This window comes from Leishmania martiniquensis, chromosome 12 (assembly GCF_017916325.1).
Source record: "Leishmania martiniquensis isolate LSCM1 chromosome 12, whole genome shotgun sequence".
NCBI classification, from domain to species: Eukaryota; Euglenozoa; class Kinetoplastea; order Trypanosomatida; family Trypanosomatidae; genus Leishmania; species Leishmania martiniquensis.
Genome location: NC_090147.1, coordinates 7,501 through 27,395, shown reverse-complemented (window position 1 = coordinate 27,395; position 19,895 = coordinate 7,501). Strand labels below are relative to the sequence as shown.

Sequence of the window (19,895 nt, the reverse complement as noted above, 5' to 3'; positions counted from 1 at the left end):
GCTCGACTTCATTGCGCTGGCAGCGTCCTTTCCCTCAGGGCCGGCCGCTTGCGGTGCTACTCGAGCGGGCAGACGTTATCTCCCTAACGCTCGCCGTGCTGTTGAGGTTTTATGGCGTCGCGTCCCCCCTCCCCAACGCTGAGAGGGTGATAGAAAGAGCGCACAGAAGCCACTTCTCTTCTGTGTGATGCATCGGTGGCGCGTACTTGCAGATGAAAGGCGTGAGAAGCCGATCGGCGCTGCCGGTGGCGCGCGAGAGAGCCCCTCCATCTTTTTCTCTTGGTCCGGTGGCCAGTGATAGCACTTCTGTGACTTTTCGACACGCCGAGCCCAAATGCTCCGAGGCAGCCGCCGTTTTTTTCCTCTCTCCTTTGTAGGCGGGATGGTGAGCACAACACTGCAGACCTCTCCGCTTAGTGGCGATTCCCGGAAAACGCCATAGCCTCGCAGAGGAAGGGCTTCCCGCAAGCCTCTTCACAGCTCCGCTCGTGCTGCTGGAACAGAAGATGAAAATGCGGGGGGGGGGCAGAAGAGTGACACCGTGGCATGGAAGGGCATCACACACAGCATCAGCCCGCCGCTCGCGTCAGTTGCACTTGCACACCAATCACCACAGAGTGCAGGAGAGTGGTGTGCAATCCAGCACACCGTCCTCTACATCTTCAACGACCGCTATGCCTGCGCTTTTCCTCAAAAGATGTCGCTTCCTCTGCATTTTTTTCCTGTGCGCACGTGCGACGATAAAGGAGCGCGGAAAGGGCTGTTATCCCTCTCCACTAACGCACAACTCACCTCTTCACTTTACAGGTGGCATGGGCACGTCGACAGGAAGTCACGAATGCGATAAAAAAACAACAGCTGATTTGCTGCGTGAGGCCGTGCACGCCCGTCTTACCCGAAAAGCCCCGGCGCACGAATAACAAGCAAAGAGCCGATGTCGAGGATCCCCATCCGCCCCTCAGCTGGGAACAGGTGCGGAGATCCTCCCTCGCCCACGACTCTACTTCCCGCACTCTCAATAACTGCCGCCTTCACCGAAAAGTGCACTAGGCACCTCGCCTTCGTCCGGGTAGAGATGAAGGCAACCATCAGACCACCTCTGCCCCTCACCTTTGCCAGAGCTAAGGGCGAGATGTGACTAACGGACGCTCCTTCTCCATTAATTCTTCTCGCGCTGCATCTCTATCGCCAGCTGCAGCCACGGTATCATCTCTTTGGGAGCCTCAAGACCTGTTCGCGCACAGGCCTCTCTCACACAGGCGAGCACAGCTGCCGGACTTGCCGACCTGAAGACTTTTCCCTTTGTAAAGCAATCAAGAGCTCTGTGAAAGTTAGCAGGCGTGAGGGTCGCTTTCTCCAGTGCATCGTACGCTTCTGGAAGCCGGTTCGCAGCCATACCTACAGAAAGAAGTAGCCCGACTAATTCTGGGTGCTTTCCAAGGCTGTGAAGGCGCAAGGGAACCTCGATGAACAATTCCTGCAGGGACTTGCTGGTCATCACCGATGCACCATAGTGCTCACCAAGCTCAGCAGCACCAGGTCGTAGTATGAAAGCCTCTAGTTCGGCAGGCATACCTGCATTTGTCGTCACCATCCGCTCCAGCAGTTCCACTGCTAATTTACCCTCCCCACATGCGCAGCAGGCTTTCACCAGCTCCATTCCAACGGTCTGGGCCTCCCCGCGCCACAGCCGCTCGTCAGAGGGGTGCCAGTGAAGCACCAGCCGGACTGCGTATTCAAGTAAGGCTTGCGTTCGTGCCCCTAAGAACCGTATGAAAGCGACCTGCGCGTCAATTGTCGGGTCGCAGTCTGCCTCCGCAAGCTTCTGGATGCAAGCTACTGCCTCGTCCCTTTGACGAAGCGCCGAAAACGCCATGATGGCGGCCGAAGCCGCGCGAACATCCCAGCAGGCGGATGTGTGCTGTATCCAGCTCCACATTATAGCGACGAGACGCGGCTCTCCTGACTTCCACACGACATCCAGCACGCCACCGAAGTCTCGTGGATTCATTGAGCGTTCGCGTATAGCGAGCTGCATTACACTGATGACGTCTTCGCGGTCTCCAGCGCAGCCTCGACTCACTGCGCAGAGGGGGCCCAGGAGAAAAGATGCGCAGGAGGGATGGAGGCTAATGTGCCGCAGCACGAGGGAGCGCAAGTTTTCGCGCTGCGCATCCCACGCGACCGCCTCCTCCTCCTCCACAGGTGCAGCAGACGAATGGCAAAGAAACTGCCCGACGGCTGCGCACAGAAAGGTAGCCACAGCTCTCTCACCCACACACCGTGCCTCCTCTGACATACCCGTCAGGGTGGACACCGCAAATGCGCCCGGATACCGCGCCACGTATTCCCGCACACCCTGAAGGACCTGCTGCTGGCACGGGTGTGATGCAAGCACCGCTGCGGCATCCCTGAGGTTGTTGTTTAAGATGTGGGTGGCCACAACAGCCGTCGTCAGCATTGTTGGCAGTGGTGCGCTTGTGCTGCACTGCGATGCAAAGTCCTCCTTGGCACGGGCACATGCAGCGGCAAGACCCGCCGGAGGCGGCAGCGCAGCCTGTACTCCGCACAGAAGTGCATCGAACGTCAGCACCTGAAGGCGAGCTGTGAAGCGGCGCATAGGAGAGCGTCCCACTAGATCATGAAGAAACCTACAGCATGCAAGCGTGGCCGTGAAGAGCGCCGCGGCGGCATTGTTAGAAGAAGAACGAGGGAAGCAGAAGTGAAGGTGGTGGCGTCTACGGTATCGCCAGTGCATAACAAACAGTCCTGTTTCTGGATTCAAGTCCCAGTAGATAATCCATACCAGAAGAGTACGCAGGAGATATTATAGCTCCACCCAGAGAGTCGTGAAGTAGACGCACACATCGCCCTCAGCTACGGAATGGCACACTTTTTCCTTCGAAGTTGGGTGCGTTAGGTATTGGCATCTAAAAGGGGTAGAGGGAGAATGATCGAACGCAGGCGTTACACTCCTCGATCTAGCGCTGGTGGCGTGTGCAGAGAAACAGAAGAGAACAGAGACGTCCCTCGTCCTTCCCGACCTCCAGTGGCAGTTGCAATGAAGGCGTCTGTAGCAGCCCACCGGTATGGAGGTTGGTTCTTCCGTGATGTGAAAGAGATGCGAAAGCGAGGAAGAGCAGCACGAGTGGAGAAAGCGAAACAGAAGGATGAACGTGCCCTCCACAATGCACGACTAGACACTCTCTTGGGTCCCCAGTGCAGAGATAATTTCTACTCGCTCATCATCCTGCATCTGGCTCCAGCAGTTCTCGATGAACGCTGGGTCCTTCAGCTTCAGAATGGGAATCGCTTCGCCAACAGACGCTTCGAGTAGCTCCATGACGGCGCCAAGCCGGTCGTACAGAGCCTGACGCTGGCGCCACTTTGCGGTGGAGACGTTGGCGTTGTTGCCCTGTGAGAGCGAAACGAACCTGTCTACCAGGGCTGTGCACAGCTTGCAAACGCGCGCCAGGGTCTCATCCACATCGCTCTGAACACGATAGCCGATCCACTTTGCGGGCAGTAGATCCTCTACCTCTTCGGGGTAGGTGCAACGGTGCACCCGCTCCTCCCAGTTAGTCTCGTCCTCCGTCCAAGACAGATCCCATGTCTGCACGGGCTTTGGGGCGTTAAGAAGCGCGTGTGCCGCTTCGGCATCCCAGTTGTGCAGCAGCCCCCCGATGACTAGTTTGGGATCCCGCACGTTCACATACGGCCCGGTTGCAGCTGCCGAAGAAGGGTTTACGAGCTTGAGCTTTTCTATTGACGCCATCTGCGCCGGGCTTGTGGTGTAGGGTAGCACCGATTGCATGTTCGTCCAACTCACGGCGTGCGATGGGTTCCTGTTCGATGGGTCACTCCTGGGAGTCGGCTGAGGCCCAAGTGGCGGACGGTAAAGAGGAGGAGGAGAAAGGGGATAAGAATTCATGTAGAGAGCCCATGTACCGGAGAGAAATCTGGCAGCAGGCCACGAAAGAACGTCCCTGAGACTGCGCTCTTCTCCTGCAAGGATGCGGCAGTGAAGGCGGGCACCATTTCCAAGATATTAGCCAATGAAGGAGTCGGCGCAGCTGCAACGATTGCGCCGCCTCATAACGGAAAGGGCAGCGGGCACTGTGACCACAGCGCGACAATTCGAAAACCAATACACCGGGCGGCAGAGAGAGAGTGCAAGAGCAAAGACAGAGCAGAAAAAGGTTGCGAAGATAAAAGGAAGCATGTACCAGTCCATGCCAAACCAAGTAAGGAAGTTCGCATCTTCTGGATCGGAATGCCATCAGGTAAGAAGATGTGGCACAAAGCAGAAGAACAATATTAATGACAGAAACACTCTCGCTGAGTCGCGCAGCGCGCTACAGAGGAAAGGGTGCCCGCCAACACCACGCACAGCTGGCACCTGGGGGCCAGCGAAACAGCAACTTCGCAACTGCTCCATTGCTGACATTCGCAGCAGCTGCTTCTCAAGCGTCGCCAGGTAGAGGTCACTTGCTGAGGTTACTCCCAATGGAACACCTTGAAACGGAGCGCGATGGATGCTGTGTTGGTCCTTGAGCGATGATTCAGCTTTTCTTATACCGTCCTTTTCAAGCAATAAACAGCCAGAGACGGGCTTCTCACCCACACGAGCTGCCAGGCAGCACTGCGGCTCGTGCGTCTGCGTGACGATCTCTTCGTGCATTCTGTTTTCTGTTCGCCCGTTCTACAGAGTCGGTCGTTTAGTGTGCCACAGTGGCCTCTGTGCGCGCGACCTTTCGTCTGCGAAGTTGAGCAATTGGTAACACCGGTAGAAAAGGAGAAGCGTGTTGGAGAGAGAGAGAGAGCCGGTAGACTACACACTTCATTGATCACGCACGAGAAGGGCGACACGAGAGCGATCCGTCCTTCTTATTCACGAGATGAGAAAAATAAAGAAAAACAGCAGTGCTCGCGGCACGCGCGGTGCACAACCCGCCCAACTGGCTGGCAGTGCAGAATCAAATACAGTAAGTGAGCCGCGCCACACGCCTTGAGAAGATCCGTTTGCACAGCCTCTTGAGAAAGGTGCTATCCTTTGGTTTCGTTTTTTCTGCTTCATCTGAGAAAACGGTATTGACTCGTACAAGTGCAAGATCTAAAGTATTTGCAAACTCCAAGTGTGGCGCAACAAGGAGGCCTATGGCATGCCCCCTCCATTCTCGTCTTTAGCGTTCGATCGCACATGGCCTTCCTCTTCACGCACACCAACGCCTCGTTACGAGTGGAAGGAGAGGGAACGCCGGAAGCTTCGCCTCCCGTGATTGCAGCACAGCCTATTGTGACCGATTAACGCGCAGCTTCATGAGCGTCCTCGAAGACCAAAGTCGTATGCGCTGGCGGGGAGAAGCTCTCCGGTCAAGGGACAGCGGTACAGTATCACTGCCTCTGTAGCGGGCACGTGTCTGACATCGACAGCAGCACATGCTTGCCGCATTCCGACAGTTTCCTTGCGCTTCTGCGCAATCTGTGCCTCTAAAGTGCGCCGGAGGCTTTCTGCCTTCTCTCTCGCCTCTCTGCGCTCATGTGCTAAAGCCTCCTGAGCCGATCGCGCATCGTATTCGATAAGCGCACGTTCACGCGCCCGTTCTTCCTCCCTTTTTCGAGCAACTTCGTTCCGTTTTTTCTCAGCCTCTCGGCGAAGGTCCTCGCGAAAGCGACGCACTTCAGCTGCCTTTGCCTCCTCCGCTCTCGGCGAACGCGCGGCTGGCCAAAAGAGAAGAGCTTCCATAGACTGCTCTCGCTGTCGCGAGGCGTCTGCCTGGGCCTGTCGCGCCTTGGCGGCGGCAGCGGCGGCCTCTTCGAGCTCAGCACGCTCCTTCTGTCGCCTCTGACGAGCCCGCTCCACTTCGCGCTGAAATTTTTCCAGCTCCGCCTTTGCACATTCAGCCGCGGCCTGTCGCTCTCTATCCCGCTCAGCCTGCGCGCTCGCCCGCTTTTGCGCAGCCAAGTGCGCATTCAGGGTCATGTTCTCCACCTGCGTTTGGTGTGATCGGATCGCCTCCTCCTGCTCTCGCTTTTCCATCGCGTCAAAGAGCGACCACGACGGAAGCACGTGGGAGGGATCATCAGCGGTGTTTGCCCTACACAGGCGCTCGCGCTCGGTCTCCTGGGCAATGCGCAGTGCTTCAGCGTTGCGACGGTGTCTTTCCACATCTTTCGCGTGCTCTTGTGCGAGTTGCCTCTGCAGCTCTATGAGCTCTGTCTGCGCCCTTTCACGTTCCGCCTGCTCCTGTGCCTTGTGCTCCGCACGCCGCTGCTCCGCGACGCGGAAGTTTTCTTCAGCAAACTGGCGTGCGCGCTCCACTGCGGTGACGCGGCGGTGCTCGTCTTCGTCCACATTGCTATACAAAGTAGCACCGCCCCTCGTATTTCCAGTGGCACCCGCTCGTGGCTCCTCTCGTCGAGTAGGATGTTCCGCTGCTGCCTCGCCTACAGCGTCCTCACGCATGTTTTCTCTGTCGATTGCCTCCTCCTCGCGTGCTGCTTCGGCCGCATTATAATGCGCCACAGCACGCTCGCGGACTATGCGTCGATCGCGCTCGCGGAGCTCCTCCTCTTTCTTCAGACGTGCCTGCTCCTCGTTGCACCTAAGCAGTTCCTGCAGTAGCTCCCGCCGTGCCTCCTCTCTAGCTTGGTCTTCACCTAGCCCAAGACCGTACGCAGCCAAGGCGGAGTTCTTCCCACCCTCCCTTTCCAGCTTCTTCTTCTCGGCAAGTCGCTTGTTGATACCGTAGACCGATGGAACCTTGGAGTTGTACACGATGTACTGTACCTCCACCCCATTCTTTCGGCGTAGAAACACCTCCCCTGTGGGGTCTGCATAAGAAGGGTGAGCACCTTTGCGCCTCTTGTCGAGTACCCGGCACGTGTCCTCCACTGGCCCGCACTTTGACGGAGGGTGTTGTATAGGTGCCCACACCCGAAATGCCTCTCTGTTCGGAGGCGTATGAGGGACTTGATCGGCGGAGGTATCGCAATTGCCCACGGTGACACCCAGGTGCTGCAGCAGTGAGAACTCTGTATTCATTTGGAGTGCTTCGATTCGACGCGCATGCGCCTCTTAGTGGAGCGCCGGTTTCGCGCAACAGCTGAAGAAAGAAAAAGGGGGACCGCATGAAGGTGCGAGTGCAGAACATCTGAGAAGCACTGCGTGCAGAACGACTTGAACGGATAAAGCGCGCAGGTGTCTGCGTATTTCAGATCCTTCCGTCGATTGGAGTGGGCAAAAGCGCGAGAGGTGTGTACAGGGGAGAACGCTGTATTCGGCGAGTCAGTTGGAATGACGAGTCACTCGAGTTCGACGCACCGCTCAGAATCGGCCCAACGGAGGCCCTACAGCTAGTCTCTGCTGGGGGGAAAAACGGACGAGACGGCCACGCTTTCAGAGCCGCTGCCTGCACCTCACTTATCCGCACCTCTCTCCACGCTGACTGCAAGCCTCCTTTTCTATAAGGACATTCGATCCTGAAGGGCACATCTGACCAATGACCAGCGTCCTGTGAGCTGCATCAGAGGACAAAATCAGGTGTCATCTACAGCCCAATCAACGAAAAAACGAAGCAAAACAATATACAAAAAAAAAGACGTCTTTGCAGTCGCCAATACGCGTGACGATGCGCATTAGGAGGACACAGCTGAGCGTATGAGCACTGCCATAACAGCAAACCAATGCGGTCTGAAACTCCTGCTTCGTCCACAGCTTCACACACACACACACACACGCACCACGTTCGTTTGAAAGCGCCCAGCAAGTAAGTCCCCTTCAAGGCGCTGCGAAGCATGGATGCACCATTCCTATGCGCACACATAGGTCGCAAGAGAGGTAGACGCTCAACGAGGCTTCGACAGAAGCGCTCCCGCAGACCCCTCCCGATCACATTCGTGGGCTGGGCAGCCTTGGAGGCCGTGCCATTGCTTAGAGCGGGATTGGATGTTGCTCCTTCAGCAGCTTTGCGATCATCTTGAACTTGGGGTCCTTGGCATCCCTCGTCATTTGGAGCAGAATAGACTCTGAGGTAGTTATTTCACAGTTGGGCCCCCACGAACGCATTTGCTTCATTGCAGCCTTGAAGTCTGCCTTCTTTTGGCTACCCAGGCCGTCGATTGGAAGGAACACGCGCTTGCTCATGTCCAAGAGGTCGGCGACTGTTTGCAGGATGCAGGCGTGCCCCTCGATGCCAAAAACAACAGCATTATCCACGTCCATCAGCAGCTTCTCTACTTCTGGCACGATGCATGAAAAACGAGTCTTCTCGATCACGTGGGCAGATTGGGGTAAGCTGACCTCCGGCACGATGCGCCCCAGACCCTTCGGATAATGCTCTGTGACGATGTACTTGGTGTACTCGGGCAGTACCTCATGCAAACGTGCCAGCCGGTTCGCAACGAAGACGCAGTTGAGGAAGTTTTCGATGCGCTCGCTGAACGCCTTTTGGAGGTCGACGCAGAGAAAGACCGTCTTTCCCTTGGAGTAGTGCGGTAGCAAGCGGGACATGACTTTTTACACGACTCTGGCACGTTGAGTCGTAATGCGAGCTCGAGGAACAGCGTGAAGGCGAAATTTGATATGCAGAGTTCGGGACTCAGACCGATCTCGTAACGCCAAGGCAATTGTATTATTGTGGTATTATGCTTGACTGCAGAGAGCATCAAACACAAGAGGGGGGGGTATACACATTCGAGCGCAGGTAATGTCAATCGAGAATAATGGCAGAAGCGCACTGTCTGCGATGCAGAAGAAGAAAGAAAGCGCACGTTGTCCCTTTCACGCCGAGCACCAAAGGACACGCGCAGGATTCATCCACCTCCTTCAGAGAACAAACGTTCCGTTACGCTGAGAGTAATATCCACCCCACACTCAGGCAGCGCGCGCGTGAAGTGAAACACGGCCGCGAGCCTCTCAGCGGGACAGCCACTTTAGACAGCGGCGTTTGCTTCGCACACACGCACAGAAAGTCGGTGTGAGCGCGCATACACACACAGGCCTAAAGACTTCCTCTGCAAGCTCTACGCGAAGCGACAAAAACACACCGCAACCATACACCAGAGAAAAGCAGTGCACTGAAAAAAAAATCTGCTGTGCTCACAAACCGCTGGAAACGAACATGCACACACACACACACGAGAAAAGAAGTAATGCAGTGGCGTCAGTCAAGGGTCAGCTTGGGCACGTCGGGAAAAGGGATGTCGTGGATGCGCAGCAGCATGCACATCCGTCGCATCTTCGCCACAGCCACCTCCTCCAACTGCTTATAATGAGTATCATCCTCAGAAATCGCGTCTTCCTTGGCAACCCTCCAAATGATCTCTCGCGCGATGGCTACGACTGCGCGCTCCAGCATCGGCTGCGCCCACGAGAACGCGTGATCTTGCGTGCCAGGTGTTACAAGAGGGCGCTTCGCATAAACACCCACCTCGTGCACCTCCAACCGTTTGTCTCCTATCTCAGCAATGCATGCGTTGTTGCGGTTTACCCCGCAGAATGACGGGGCCGAGAATATCGAAAGCACCGCCGGCAGCTGCGTCTCGGGGTGGATGCGCCCTAGCACGTATCCAGGAAAGTAGATCGATTCTTTGTAGTGGTTTGGACGAGCAAAGCTGTCGTAATCTGGGCGGCTCATGTGGTATTCCATGCCTGCGATCAACATAACTAATTTGTTACGGCTCAGAAAGTTACAGGCAGCGTTGAAGGTATAGCGAAACGCCAGTTCGTTTCCTTGAGAGGCGACATAAGCGCTCCCGGCAGCGATACGCTCCTCATCCTCGTCCATTGGCTCATTCAAAACAAACTCTCTCAGCGCCTCCTGCGTCACTGACACAGCCTCCATCTCTTCCAGCGTGCGAAACCCAGAGGCAGGGCCGCCGGCTACACAGAAATATTTGTTTTCCACCACGCACGCCACGGGAAGCACCGAGAAGAAGTCCTTCATCACACGCTCGTACTGCTTCAGCGACTGGCGTTGGCGTGTGCAGCTTAGAAGCATCTCATTTCGAAGAGAGCCAAAAATCTCGGGCTGAAGAGGGTAGAGCATTTCGTGCTTGCCGATGAGAGGTACGACGCGGAACCGAGAGCAGGCAATCAGTGCTGCGATAAGGAACAGGACATCCAGCGACTGGTGTGCTCCATCAATGTAGTTTCCCAAGAAAACAACATTTCTTACACGGCGATTCGGAAGTAATTTCGTCAGCAAAATGTTTGCAAAGTCGACAGCGTGGCCCCTAAGAGGACCAATCACAGTCGTCTCCCCGGACACTCGCTCCACCGGTTTCGCTCTTTCTTTCAGCACCTTCGCAGCAGAAGCAATACAGCGCGTTACCCGAGCTAGATGCAAGGGAGCCCCTTGCCTAACTCGCTCTGCGGCTTTCCACACTACTAGCTCGCCGGATACACTATCAGCACTTTGCTGCGGCTCCGCCATACTCCGCAACGCGCGTCATCTTTGAGGCAGCACGAAACGTTTATCGATGCGCGCGCCAGAGACAATAATGGCAAAGGAAAAAAAGCGTCGTAGAGCAAGAGAGGAGAGGTAGACAGCAGAAGAAGAGTCCTAGAGCTCCAGGCATACTACGTGCAGCCCCGTCGCATGCATACAAATTAAACCAGAAACGGGCACATTTGCAGTGGCAAGTCCCCGTAGCTGCTTTCAAGGTGGCCAAACCCTCTCTGCGTGCGGACAAGCACGTGAGAAAGGGCAGGAGGTATCGGCACAAAGCCTGTGAAACGAGAATGGATTCTGTTGCTTGCGCACTGCTTTCATGGCATTTTCGCGCACGTCGTCTGAGAATGCGGGCGCCGCTCTCAAACATCGGGAAGGGCAAGCAGCTGCTCTTTCGTGTCGAAGTAGAGCGACACGAGCGCCGCTACCTCTAGGTACAGCTCCATCACCTCATTTGTGCACGTCGACGGAATGAAGGTACGCATAGCATCCAAGACAATTTGGTCTCGTGACGAGCCTACAATGTGATATGAATTCATAGCGGCGCGCCGACTATAGGCTCCCGAGAAAACAGGTGGAAGAGTTGCTCGCTCCGCAGCTGTGAAGGGCGAAATGGCATAGAATCTCTTCAAGCTGTCAAAATTCTGCTGCACCAGCGCTGTGCGCCTCTTGTCGCGTCTCGCCATTGTAACGGCTTCCCCACCTCCCAGCAGCTACCAACGCAAGAGTGGAGAGTTTCACGATCCTCTCCTGTATGCTAACTGCCTTGCACAAGCTCAAAAAGCCGGGTCAGAATCCCTTTGTATCCTCTTCACCGATCTGCAGCTGGGTAAAAGAGGTACAAAGGAGAAGAGAGAGATGCGTGTCGCGCTTCAGAGCTCGAAGAAGGCATAACATTCAGTCTGCATGGGCAAATGCGAACACTAAGTCCCTTTTCCAGCGCCTTGGTTAGAGAAGCGTGAGGACAGCGCAGTACCGCATTTTTTCTCTCACTGCATACAAGACCCGCGACCCTTATTCTTACGCAGCACGGGCACGCGCGCGTACCTTGAGACATCACCTAAGCAGCTATCCTGTGTGGGATCCGCGCATACCTCGCGACACGCACCAGCGACCAACAGAGTAGAATCGTTATTATCTTGTAGTCAACTACACCAGCAGCCGCTTCCTCTGCTGCAACGTACGTTTCACAACCACTGCAATAGCAACAGAACGAAGCAAATCAAAGAAGATATGAGCGACTACAAGAGAAACTTGCCGCCACTCCTTTAAGGAGATGTACCAGCTTCTCACTTATCGTTGCGTAGTCGACTAGAAAACTCGGCTCCTTCCCACAGTTTGCGTCGCGCCAGTAGGTACTGCTTCTGCCGCGTGCGCTTGTACTCGTAACGCCACACCAGCTCTTGATGATAGTGATCGACCACCCGCTGTGGATTTCGGCCTGACATAAAGTCGATCTTGTACAGCTTCCGCTCAAAATCGCTTGAGTAGTGCCACATAGGGCCCCAGCCGAGGCCAGCCAGCTCGCCCGAGTTGATGGCAAAGCGGAGAAATGCCCTGTATTCGTAATCGCTAAAGTTGTTCACCTGGATGGGGTGGAAAAAAGAGTCTTTCTCCGGGTCGTATGGTGCATACTCGTCGAGGCTGTTCTTGAAACGGTCATTCTCCACGTCGGCAAATCCGCTGACGCCGTCAAACGGCTTGAAGTCACGTGTGGTACACGTGATGAAAAACTTGTTAGGGTCCTGCTTCGAGAGAATCAGCTTGTTGAGGCCGCGCACGAAGCTCAGACGCGACGCCGGAATGCGGGGCAGCTCTTGTGGATAGAGGTCCACGTCCGTCGACCCGTCATTCAGCGTTGTCAGAGTGCGTAGGAAGTCGGGATGCGGGTAGCGGAAGTGCGTTTCGTGAGAAAAAAGGTTCCACCCGTCCACGGCGATGACGATCGGCTTCGTTTTCTCCGCGCTTACCTCGTCGAAAAAGAATTTGATACAAACACTTTGTCGATCAATAGATGCCGGCGCCACCGCACGGTGACCCCACTCACACAGGTCGTAGAGAGAACGTGGCTGCTTCTCGCCTTGTTCAAGAGGCAAGTCCGGCGGCGTTACCCTCAGCTCCCACGTCTGAAAGAGAGGACGATTTGCCTCTGCCACCGTGCGAAGAAACTCTCGCGCTGCATCAGGTGCATCGAAGAAGCCTGGCAAAATCGTGCTGGGCCAGCACCACTCCCCGTGTGTCCACGCCTTTGCGTTTGAGACGTACAGAGTAATGATGTCGCGAGAGCGTGCGTAGTGCACTGCCTGGCAGAGCAGCGCGCTCTTACCAGTTCCAGTAGGCCCGTCTAAAATGAATCCGGGGCGTCCGTTCGTGAGAGATCGCAGCGCCCTCTCTTTGCTTTGCCATAAGGGGAGCTTTTCAATGAAGCAATTAAGGAGGTGACTCTCTTTCCGGTACAGGAAACCGCGCGGGTGACTTGGGGGCATGAGCTGCATTACCTTTCCACCTAAGCCCTCCGGGAAGTATTTTATCAGCTCGTCGTTCCCCAAACAATACATAGAATCGATGTCATTGAACCCCAAACTGGTGGGATGAATCTCCGGCGGGTGGGAGTATGTTTTCTTTACGACGCGAGTGGCAACACCCATGTTGAAAACGCGCTCGTGCTTCAGTGGTATTGCGCCCTCCCACATCGCCACTGGCGCTTCGCATGCATCTGTATACGTAGCTATCTTAGGGCCGGCATAGAGCGCCGCTGCACCCTTTCGTGCCAGCTGTCCTCTCATCCCTAGTGAACACGAGTGCTGCGGTGCTGGATTCCAGCTCTCAGGAAAATAAACGCCACATAGAGATCGGAGGGAGAAATTTCAGGCACAGATGAAGCAAGCAATCGCATGAGGCAAGGCCCTTTTCACCTTCGGCGAAGACTCCATCATCAACACATAGAGTACATCATCCAGCACAGAGAAAAAAAAATAGGGCAGCAAACAGCTTGTTCGCCATCAGCTCACAAGCAAGCCCGCAGAAAACACAAAATGTGTACTTACCCTCTCCCGTAGCAGAGGTGATCCTGGACCATTTAGATCCGGGAAGCGCTGCCAGAGTGACCCGAGACACTACTAGGATCCCTTCCCACCTTTTCAATACCGATTCTTCCTTCACAAAGCCGCTCTTGGCCGCTATCTCAAGATCTGATCCGTGAATTCTCTTCAAACATCGTAAGCTAGGAAAAAAAAGCTAGCCTACAAACGTCAGATACTGAAAAGAAAAAAAAACGAGACGTACTCAGGTACGGACGCGCCTCGCGCGATAGCATCCTCTTTCACGATGCGGAAGAGACTCGATTTTCAGTAACCTTGGCGCTGCTGCTGAAAATATGGTTCTGCACGGCTTGTAGCTGATACTTTGAATCCTTCTCAATACAGTACGGTGCCCTGTGCCATGGGATCGTCTGATCCTCCGGTTCACCAGCATCGAGAGCGATCGTGCGGATAAGTCCACCACTGGAGCCATCGCGGCTGAACGCGTGCGCGACGGCGCGCTGGCAGAAGGCGACGCACTCGCTCTTCGACATGCCCGGTTTGTAGTTAGCATCAAAGAAGGAGTACAAGAAAATAGAACCGCTGCCCCCAAGTGCGTAATCCAGCTTCACGCAAGAGCCGCCAGATGGAATGCTGTATACCGAGCCGCCATTGATTGGATCGTACCCCGCAACGATAATACCAGCGGAAATGTTCCACTTATTCATGTAGCACATCTTGTGAAAGAGATTCGCTGCCGTCGCAACGTTCACGTCGGCGCCGACATCTATCTCGTAACTGCCTAGGTAGTTCGAGACGCGCTCCGCAAGAGCCTGCGTATCCGCGGCAGAACCACTGCGGCAGCAGTAAATCTTCTTGGCCAGCTTTGTTAGCTTGTTGCTGGCACGGTTCACGACATACGTGCCAGTGGACGTGCGCGAGTCTGCGGCAAGCACAACACCGCCTTTGTAAGAAACTGCAAGAATGGTTGTGCCAAGAGAAACGGCTTCACTTAACTGCGGGTCAATGACGGCTGGATCTGCCTGAAACAGCTGTTTTGACGCCTGCGCCGATCCGTTCTCAGTCAGCTCCTGCTTGACATCTTTGGGATACGACGGATCCTGCAGAAGCGTATGATCAGGACGCTGAAGCATCTTTTTTCTTTCCTTTTCTGGGAAAAGAGAAGCAAACGAGAGAGGAGAAGACTGTATAGATCGTCCAAATAACGAGAAAAGACTACGCACGGGCGGAATGAAGCAAAATGAGAAGAATGAGAAGAGAGGATGGCAGTCGCTATACAGGCGAAAAAATCAAGTAGTCCACTAGACTATGCGTTCTGGCACTTAACCCAGAAGGGCAGTAGCCCTCCACCAACAGATCGCCAAGGCATCACTGAAACAAAAAGCTGGACCCTTTATATTCTTTTCGTTTCACTATTGCCAAATAAAGGAAGGCATTGCCCCCTCACTAAACACTGAGCAGAGGCGAACAGAAGCAAAGCAAGTACTATTACACTTCAATCACCCTCTCCTTTGCCTACCTCACCTCAAACAATGCATTCTTTTTTTCGCTACTCTGGTGGTCCGCAGGATTTCCACGAGCTTCATACACGATATTCGTTGCTACCTTCTGCTGAGTAGATTTGCCCGTGCTTTCGCCAAACAGCTCGATACGCAGAACCTTAGTTTCACATCTGTTGAAGCTCTCATCAAAAAAGAAAGTCAATGAGGAGACTGAAGAAAACTTTGCTGCATTGACCCGGTACACGATGCGGTCCTCGCAAGCACCGTCCGCTAGCTGCAGTTGCTCTTGAGGCATCAGCCGCTGAACCGAGCTGAATCCTGCCACGTTCACAAGGTTGACAAATATCTTGACACGCGACGGTGCCGCATCGCTCGCTGGTCCTACCACCGAGATGCCCTTGATGCGACAGACAGACAACAGCGGGGCGCTAATCAGCAGCTCCTGGTCCTCATCACTGCAAATCGGGTCCTCGTTTGTAGATTGGTTTACGTCGAAGAGTCGTCCCGCTTCGGCAGGTGTGTTTCGGCTATTCCAGAGCTGAATCGCACTCAGATCCACTGCATCGTTGATGGGCGTCCCGATACCGAAAACTCCCTCGCTTGCTAGCTGATCGCCCACATGGCTATGCAGTGCGGTACCCTGGCGGCAGTTGCAAGGCATGGCCTTTCCTTCGCTGTCTTGGGCTTCTTTGTATCTCCCTTGTGGAAAAACACGTCCGAAAGGCTTCCCCTTCAGCCCACCCAGAGAGCACGAATTTAAGTGGCGCATAGCAAAAGGAAAAAAATTAGAGTCATGACGAGAGAGCGAAAATAAGTCAGAACAAATAACAGACGATGACTTTGGCGTTCCCCTCAACACACAAAGACAATTCTCAAGCACGCATACCTTTGAGTAGGTAAAGAGGACTCGAAGGGGAGAGTCGATGAAACAGAGCTTTGAACTGCTGACCACCTTTCCGTTTGCCTGCCTTAGCACAAAACCCACGTTCATACACACGCTTAGCGCACAGCGAGAGAAGCCGAACAACAAAAAGCGTCCAGAAACGGCTACGCCACCACGCACCACTGTTTCAGACCCATACAACGCCATACAGGGCAGCACCACAGCCTCGCGAATAGAAGCTGCTTCACCGCTGCTTCCCCGGGGCAGAAGGAGCCGTATGGAAGCGAAACATCTCGTCAGCCACCGCTGAGGGTGGCATAATGCCCTGCTCGGAAAAAATCAGGGTGATCATGGACGGTGGCACAAACTCCACTAAAGGAACCACTTGCCCTGCACCGTCCTCTGGTTGTTTCAGGTCGTCAGTACTTAGAGGGAAAATGTGTGCGAACTTGAAGGTGTCACACAGGACGTAGCAGGGTACATTGCGAAAGGCAGCCACGATGGCGATCTGAAGAGAGCCCGTAGAGTGTACCAAGCCACCATGCTCCGTGACACAGTTCGCTCCCATCACTACAAAGTCAACATTATTCATCACTGAACTAACACCGCTGTCAGGCACAATAGTGCAATACATATGCAGCTTCTCCTTCAATCGCATGCCTTCCGGCGTCGCCAGCGCCTTTGCTAGTAACTCCTCCCCAGATCCTTGTGGGTACCCCTTGCGTGCTGGCCGCCCTTCGCAGATGTAGAATCGGACACCCTCATGCTCTTGAATAGAACAGGCGATAGCGAGCGCGAGTGAATTACCGGATCCATGAACAAGAATCGACGAAGAGTTACGGATAAAGGGCAAAATATCGTTGATCTGATCCTTCTGACTAGACTCGCAGTCTCTGAGGCGATCCTCACAGCGTTTGTTCATATCCTTCAGGCTCTTTTGTAAATCGTTAGAATTAAGAGCATCTTTGGTCAGGTTAACGTGAAACCGCTCAAAACCGTCACCAAAAGCCTCGTACCGCTTCAGCGTCTTCGCGATTTCGGTGTCTACCTCCGAAAAGGTCGCGAACTGACGAGAGGTCAAAACAGCCTGCACCTCGTGAATTGCTTCTATCATGATGCTGACATCGTAATCTTCACTGGGAACGTCCATCTTTTCTTCTAAATAGCTAAGAGCTGCAACATTGTAAGGTTCCGCGATAAAAAGTAGGACAAAAATAGAAAAGAAAAGAGGAATGCAAAAGCTCAGCAACGCCGTCAACTTAGAAGCTCCGTCCTGTAACGTATCCGCACCATTGCGGTGAGCTTCTCATGTCCGATGCCAAAGTCGACAGCAATCCTCTGCGGTGAAAAAAGAGTGAGAGCTCTTTCATTGGACCCGTTTTGCTTCCTCACCTTTGCGTTTCACTGATACGCTATAGCGCTACCGTACTACAGCATGTCAACGACCACAGGAAGAAAATGCCATCTTCAATCATTTCCTCGATGCATGGCATAGACACAAAAAACACGACTACTGCGAACACGAAATCATCCCGGATATTCACATAATACGTCAGGTCGCCAGAAGCATGAATACCGGAGGTGAAAGTTCTGCCAACCAAACCCGTGAGAGCGTTACACCGGTCGCGCCAAACTCCCCCACCGGCATACAAGGAGCCAAAAGATCCCTGACCAACAACTGCGTAGTCGGCCACTTCGACACGTTCAAAAAAAGCACGGATGCTGTCTTGGAGAACGGCTTCGGTGAGCTTTCGAAGAAAGGTTTCCACCTTCAGTTGATTAGCGTGACCGCATGCAGCCTCCTCCACTATACGATCCGCGAACTGTGCGTAGAGATCGTGACGTCGTCTCGCAAAAACCACACACAAATATGCACCTTTCAACTGAAAGTACTGGACATCGCCGTGAGCGTCGGTGCCAAACGCTTTTTCGACCACAAAACCGAACAGCGCATCCTTTGACGGCACATAATTGCTATTCTCGTCAACACATATCCACTGATAAAGGACAGCGTTGCACAGCGCAGCTAAGGAGCTTTTGCTCTTTACGTCTCCATTTAGCCATTTCAGGTTACTGGAGGCTAAGTGCAAACCTGTTCGCGCATCCACAAGTATGAAGGGGGGATGCATATCGTATATGAACGTGCAGATAGAGGGGCTTTTCACATATACAGAGGAGAGTAGAATCAAAGCCGACACGAAGCAACAAGTTGGGTTGCAGCAAATGAGGCACAGTCCTCATGAATTTCTCTCAAAGAGTCGCCTTGTGTGCACCACAGACCACTCAGTTACTGGCATCACACGTGAATTTCTCCCATGCATTCTAGCTCGCAGTACTCAGAAGCGAAATGGCTCCCGTGGAAGAAGCGTGCCTGCACCGATGGCCATACTACCTGTCACCGCCAAACGTGCGCGAGAAGGATCCACTCCGCTGATACAGGATTACACATAACGGACAGTACCCCAACAAAGTAAGGTACAGCTCTGAGATCAAATGAACCCCAAACGACCTGCTGGGTTACCCAACACACCTCGCAGCACCCGCATCTACTGCAACCTGGGGCCGAGCACGCTTTGTGCTCGGATGAGGTGTGTGTGTGTGTGGGGGGGGGGAAGGGAAGAGCTGCACATGAGAATTACGGTACTCTGGGCGCCTTCTTTCCTGAGAATCAGCAGGTGCGCTACTGCCTCGCCGCCCTCCAACTATCTCCAGCCCTTTCGTGGTTGCACAGTGGCCGCTCACGTCTCGAGAGATCTGACACGCATAAGTATGTAACGCTAAGAGTGTCGATAATTAGTGGAGTAGATGAAGGAGAGAATCGCAAACGAAAAGGAGGGTACACGGCACCGTAAATTCCACTGGAGACGCATGCCGATACCGTTACGGAGACCGAGCAGAATGACGTGGGGAATTGTACACATGCCCATCAATCGTTTCGACCAACCTTCCCGTTTCACACCCTCTTTCTCCGCGCACACGCTTCGCACAGAACAAACAATAACCCTTGCAGCGGCAAAACCTTTATGCCCTCCCAAAAACTATAACAAACCCTTTCGAAAAATTGCACAGGGCCCGCCTCTTTTACGTCAAGGCTGTTTGCCTCCATTCAGTCATGCTAAGAGCCGCAAATCATGAGTGCGGATAGTCTCCTCCAGCTGATCGGAACATTCCAGCAGCTCCATAATATGGGTGACATTGTACACAAGACCATTCACGCATAATCCATCGCAATATTGCCAAATACAAAGAAGGCACCTATAAAGACAAAGGCGATAAAGGCACATAGTAGCAACAGTGAGAGACGTCCTTCGACCAGTATCTGGCTCAAGGCAGACTTTAAAGTGCACCCGTGATTATTTCCCGTGAAGAAGGCAGGGCGATCACGCAACAATATTCTTGCTCCTAAAAAAAGCTAGGGGGCAGATGAAGAATTTTCGCCACACTTCGCTGACCCCAAACAAAACGATGCTGGCGGCCTACACCATCTTCTCGGAGGATCCTCACAGGGCCGCCATGACATTCACTCACCTGTTGCTGCATATCCCGGTGCCAGGCCACATGATCTGCCACAACTGGACTCTGGCGAAGAGCCTGTACAGCGATAGGGCCGACCTCTATGACGCAGCCGCCATGCGTTTGCAGCGCCCGCTCCCCCCGACAAGGGAACTGGACCAGCTGGTAATCCAGCTGCCCCAGGCGCCAGCGACGAACGCGACCGGGGACACGGCAAGCGAGGAGGCGAAGTTGTTCAGAGCGGAGAGAACGCCGAGCATCGTTGAAGGCGGCTACGCACCCATTTACGGTCCGGACGGACAGCGGATGGCGGCAGCCGACTACACAGCGCTGGAGCAACAGATGGACCAGCCCCAGAAGCAGATGGAGGCGTACGCCAAGCACTCGCAGCGGCAGAGCTAGCCACGAGAACCGCCGCAGCAGCCCGCACGGAAGAGCGGGGGGTATCGCAGCCGAGGGGCGCGCCAGCCGCCACCGCAGATCATGTGGCATGGCGGTGGGG

At 54.3% G+C, this 19,895-nt stretch overlaps 12 protein-coding genes across 12 annotated transcripts; all 12 read right to left on the bottom strand.

The window, feature by feature from the left end:
• Positions 1-1,159: 1,159 nt before the first annotated feature.
• Positions 1,160-2,758, bottom strand: LSCM1_07819 (uncharacterized protein; the record flags this gene model as incomplete). The annotated part of the gene is made up of 1 exon (XM_067325175.1): positions 1,160-2,758. One exon carries the CDS (start codon positions 2,756-2,758, stop codon positions 1,160-1,162), a length of 1,599 nt encoding a protein of 532 aa, XP_067180388.1.
• Positions 2,759-3,196: 438 nt separating this feature from the next.
• Positions 3,197-3,814, bottom strand: LSCM1_07818 (uncharacterized protein; the record flags this gene model as incomplete). Its single annotated transcript, XM_067325174.1, has 1 exon — positions 3,197-3,814. The coding sequence occupies one exon, from the start codon at positions 3,812-3,814 to the stop codon at positions 3,197-3,199; it is 618 nt and encodes a 205-aa protein (XP_067180387.1).
• A 465-nt stretch (positions 3,815-4,279) lies between these two features.
• LSCM1_07817 (uncharacterized protein) lies at positions 4,280-4,681 on the bottom strand (the record flags this gene model as incomplete). The annotated part of the gene is made up of 1 exon (XM_067325173.1): positions 4,280-4,681. The coding sequence occupies one exon, from the start codon at positions 4,679-4,681 to the stop codon at positions 4,280-4,282; it is 402 nt and encodes a 133-aa protein (XP_067180386.1).
• A 636-nt stretch (positions 4,682-5,317) lies between these two features.
• LSCM1_07816 (uncharacterized protein) lies at positions 5,318-7,045 on the bottom strand (the record flags this gene model as incomplete). Its single annotated transcript, XM_067325172.1, has 1 exon — positions 5,318-7,045. The coding sequence occupies one exon, from the start codon at positions 7,043-7,045 to the stop codon at positions 5,318-5,320; it is 1,728 nt and encodes a 575-aa protein (XP_067180385.1).
• Positions 7,046-7,933: 888 nt separating this feature from the next.
• Positions 7,934-8,512, bottom strand: LSCM1_07815 (uncharacterized protein; the record flags this gene model as incomplete). The annotated part of the gene is made up of 1 exon (XM_067325171.1): positions 7,934-8,512. The coding sequence occupies one exon, from the start codon at positions 8,510-8,512 to the stop codon at positions 7,934-7,936; it is 579 nt and encodes a 192-aa protein (XP_067180384.1).
• A 652-nt stretch (positions 8,513-9,164) lies between these two features.
• LSCM1_07814 (uncharacterized protein) lies at positions 9,165-10,436 on the bottom strand (the record flags this gene model as incomplete). The annotated part of the gene is made up of 1 exon (XM_067325170.1): positions 9,165-10,436. The coding sequence occupies one exon, from the start codon at positions 10,434-10,436 to the stop codon at positions 9,165-9,167; it is 1,272 nt and encodes a 423-aa protein (XP_067180383.1).
• A 380-nt stretch (positions 10,437-10,816) lies between these two features.
• LSCM1_07813 (uncharacterized protein) lies at positions 10,817-11,140 on the bottom strand (the record flags this gene model as incomplete). Its single annotated transcript, XM_067325169.1, has 1 exon — positions 10,817-11,140. One exon carries the CDS (start codon positions 11,138-11,140, stop codon positions 10,817-10,819), a length of 324 nt encoding a protein of 107 aa, XP_067180382.1.
• A 603-nt stretch (positions 11,141-11,743) lies between these two features.
• On the bottom strand, positions 11,744-13,240 carry LSCM1_07812 (uncharacterized protein; the record flags this gene model as incomplete). The annotated part of the gene is made up of 1 exon (XM_067325168.1): positions 11,744-13,240. The coding sequence occupies one exon, from the start codon at positions 13,238-13,240 to the stop codon at positions 11,744-11,746; it is 1,497 nt and encodes a 498-aa protein (XP_067180381.1).
• Positions 13,241-13,776: 536 nt separating this feature from the next.
• On the bottom strand, positions 13,777-14,628 carry LSCM1_07811 (uncharacterized protein; the record flags this gene model as incomplete). Its single annotated transcript, XM_067325167.1, has 1 exon — positions 13,777-14,628. The coding sequence occupies one exon, from the start codon at positions 14,626-14,628 to the stop codon at positions 13,777-13,779; it is 852 nt and encodes a 283-aa protein (XP_067180380.1).
• Positions 14,629-15,010: 382 nt separating this feature from the next.
• On the bottom strand, positions 15,011-15,658 carry LSCM1_07810 (uncharacterized protein; the record flags this gene model as incomplete). The annotated part of the gene is made up of 1 exon (XM_067325166.1): positions 15,011-15,658. One exon carries the CDS (start codon positions 15,656-15,658, stop codon positions 15,011-15,013), a length of 648 nt encoding a protein of 215 aa, XP_067180379.1.
• Positions 15,659-16,124: 466 nt separating this feature from the next.
• Positions 16,125-17,030, bottom strand: LSCM1_07809 (uncharacterized protein; the record flags this gene model as incomplete). The annotated part of the gene is made up of 1 exon (XM_067325165.1): positions 16,125-17,030. The coding sequence occupies one exon, from the start codon at positions 17,028-17,030 to the stop codon at positions 16,125-16,127; it is 906 nt and encodes a 301-aa protein (XP_067180378.1).
• A 262-nt stretch (positions 17,031-17,292) lies between these two features.
• On the bottom strand, positions 17,293-18,009 carry LSCM1_07808 (uncharacterized protein; the record flags this gene model as incomplete). The annotated part of the gene is made up of 1 exon (XM_067325164.1): positions 17,293-18,009. One exon carries the CDS (start codon positions 18,007-18,009, stop codon positions 17,293-17,295), a length of 717 nt encoding a protein of 238 aa, XP_067180377.1.
• Between the last annotated feature and the right edge of the window lie 1,886 nt (positions 18,010-19,895).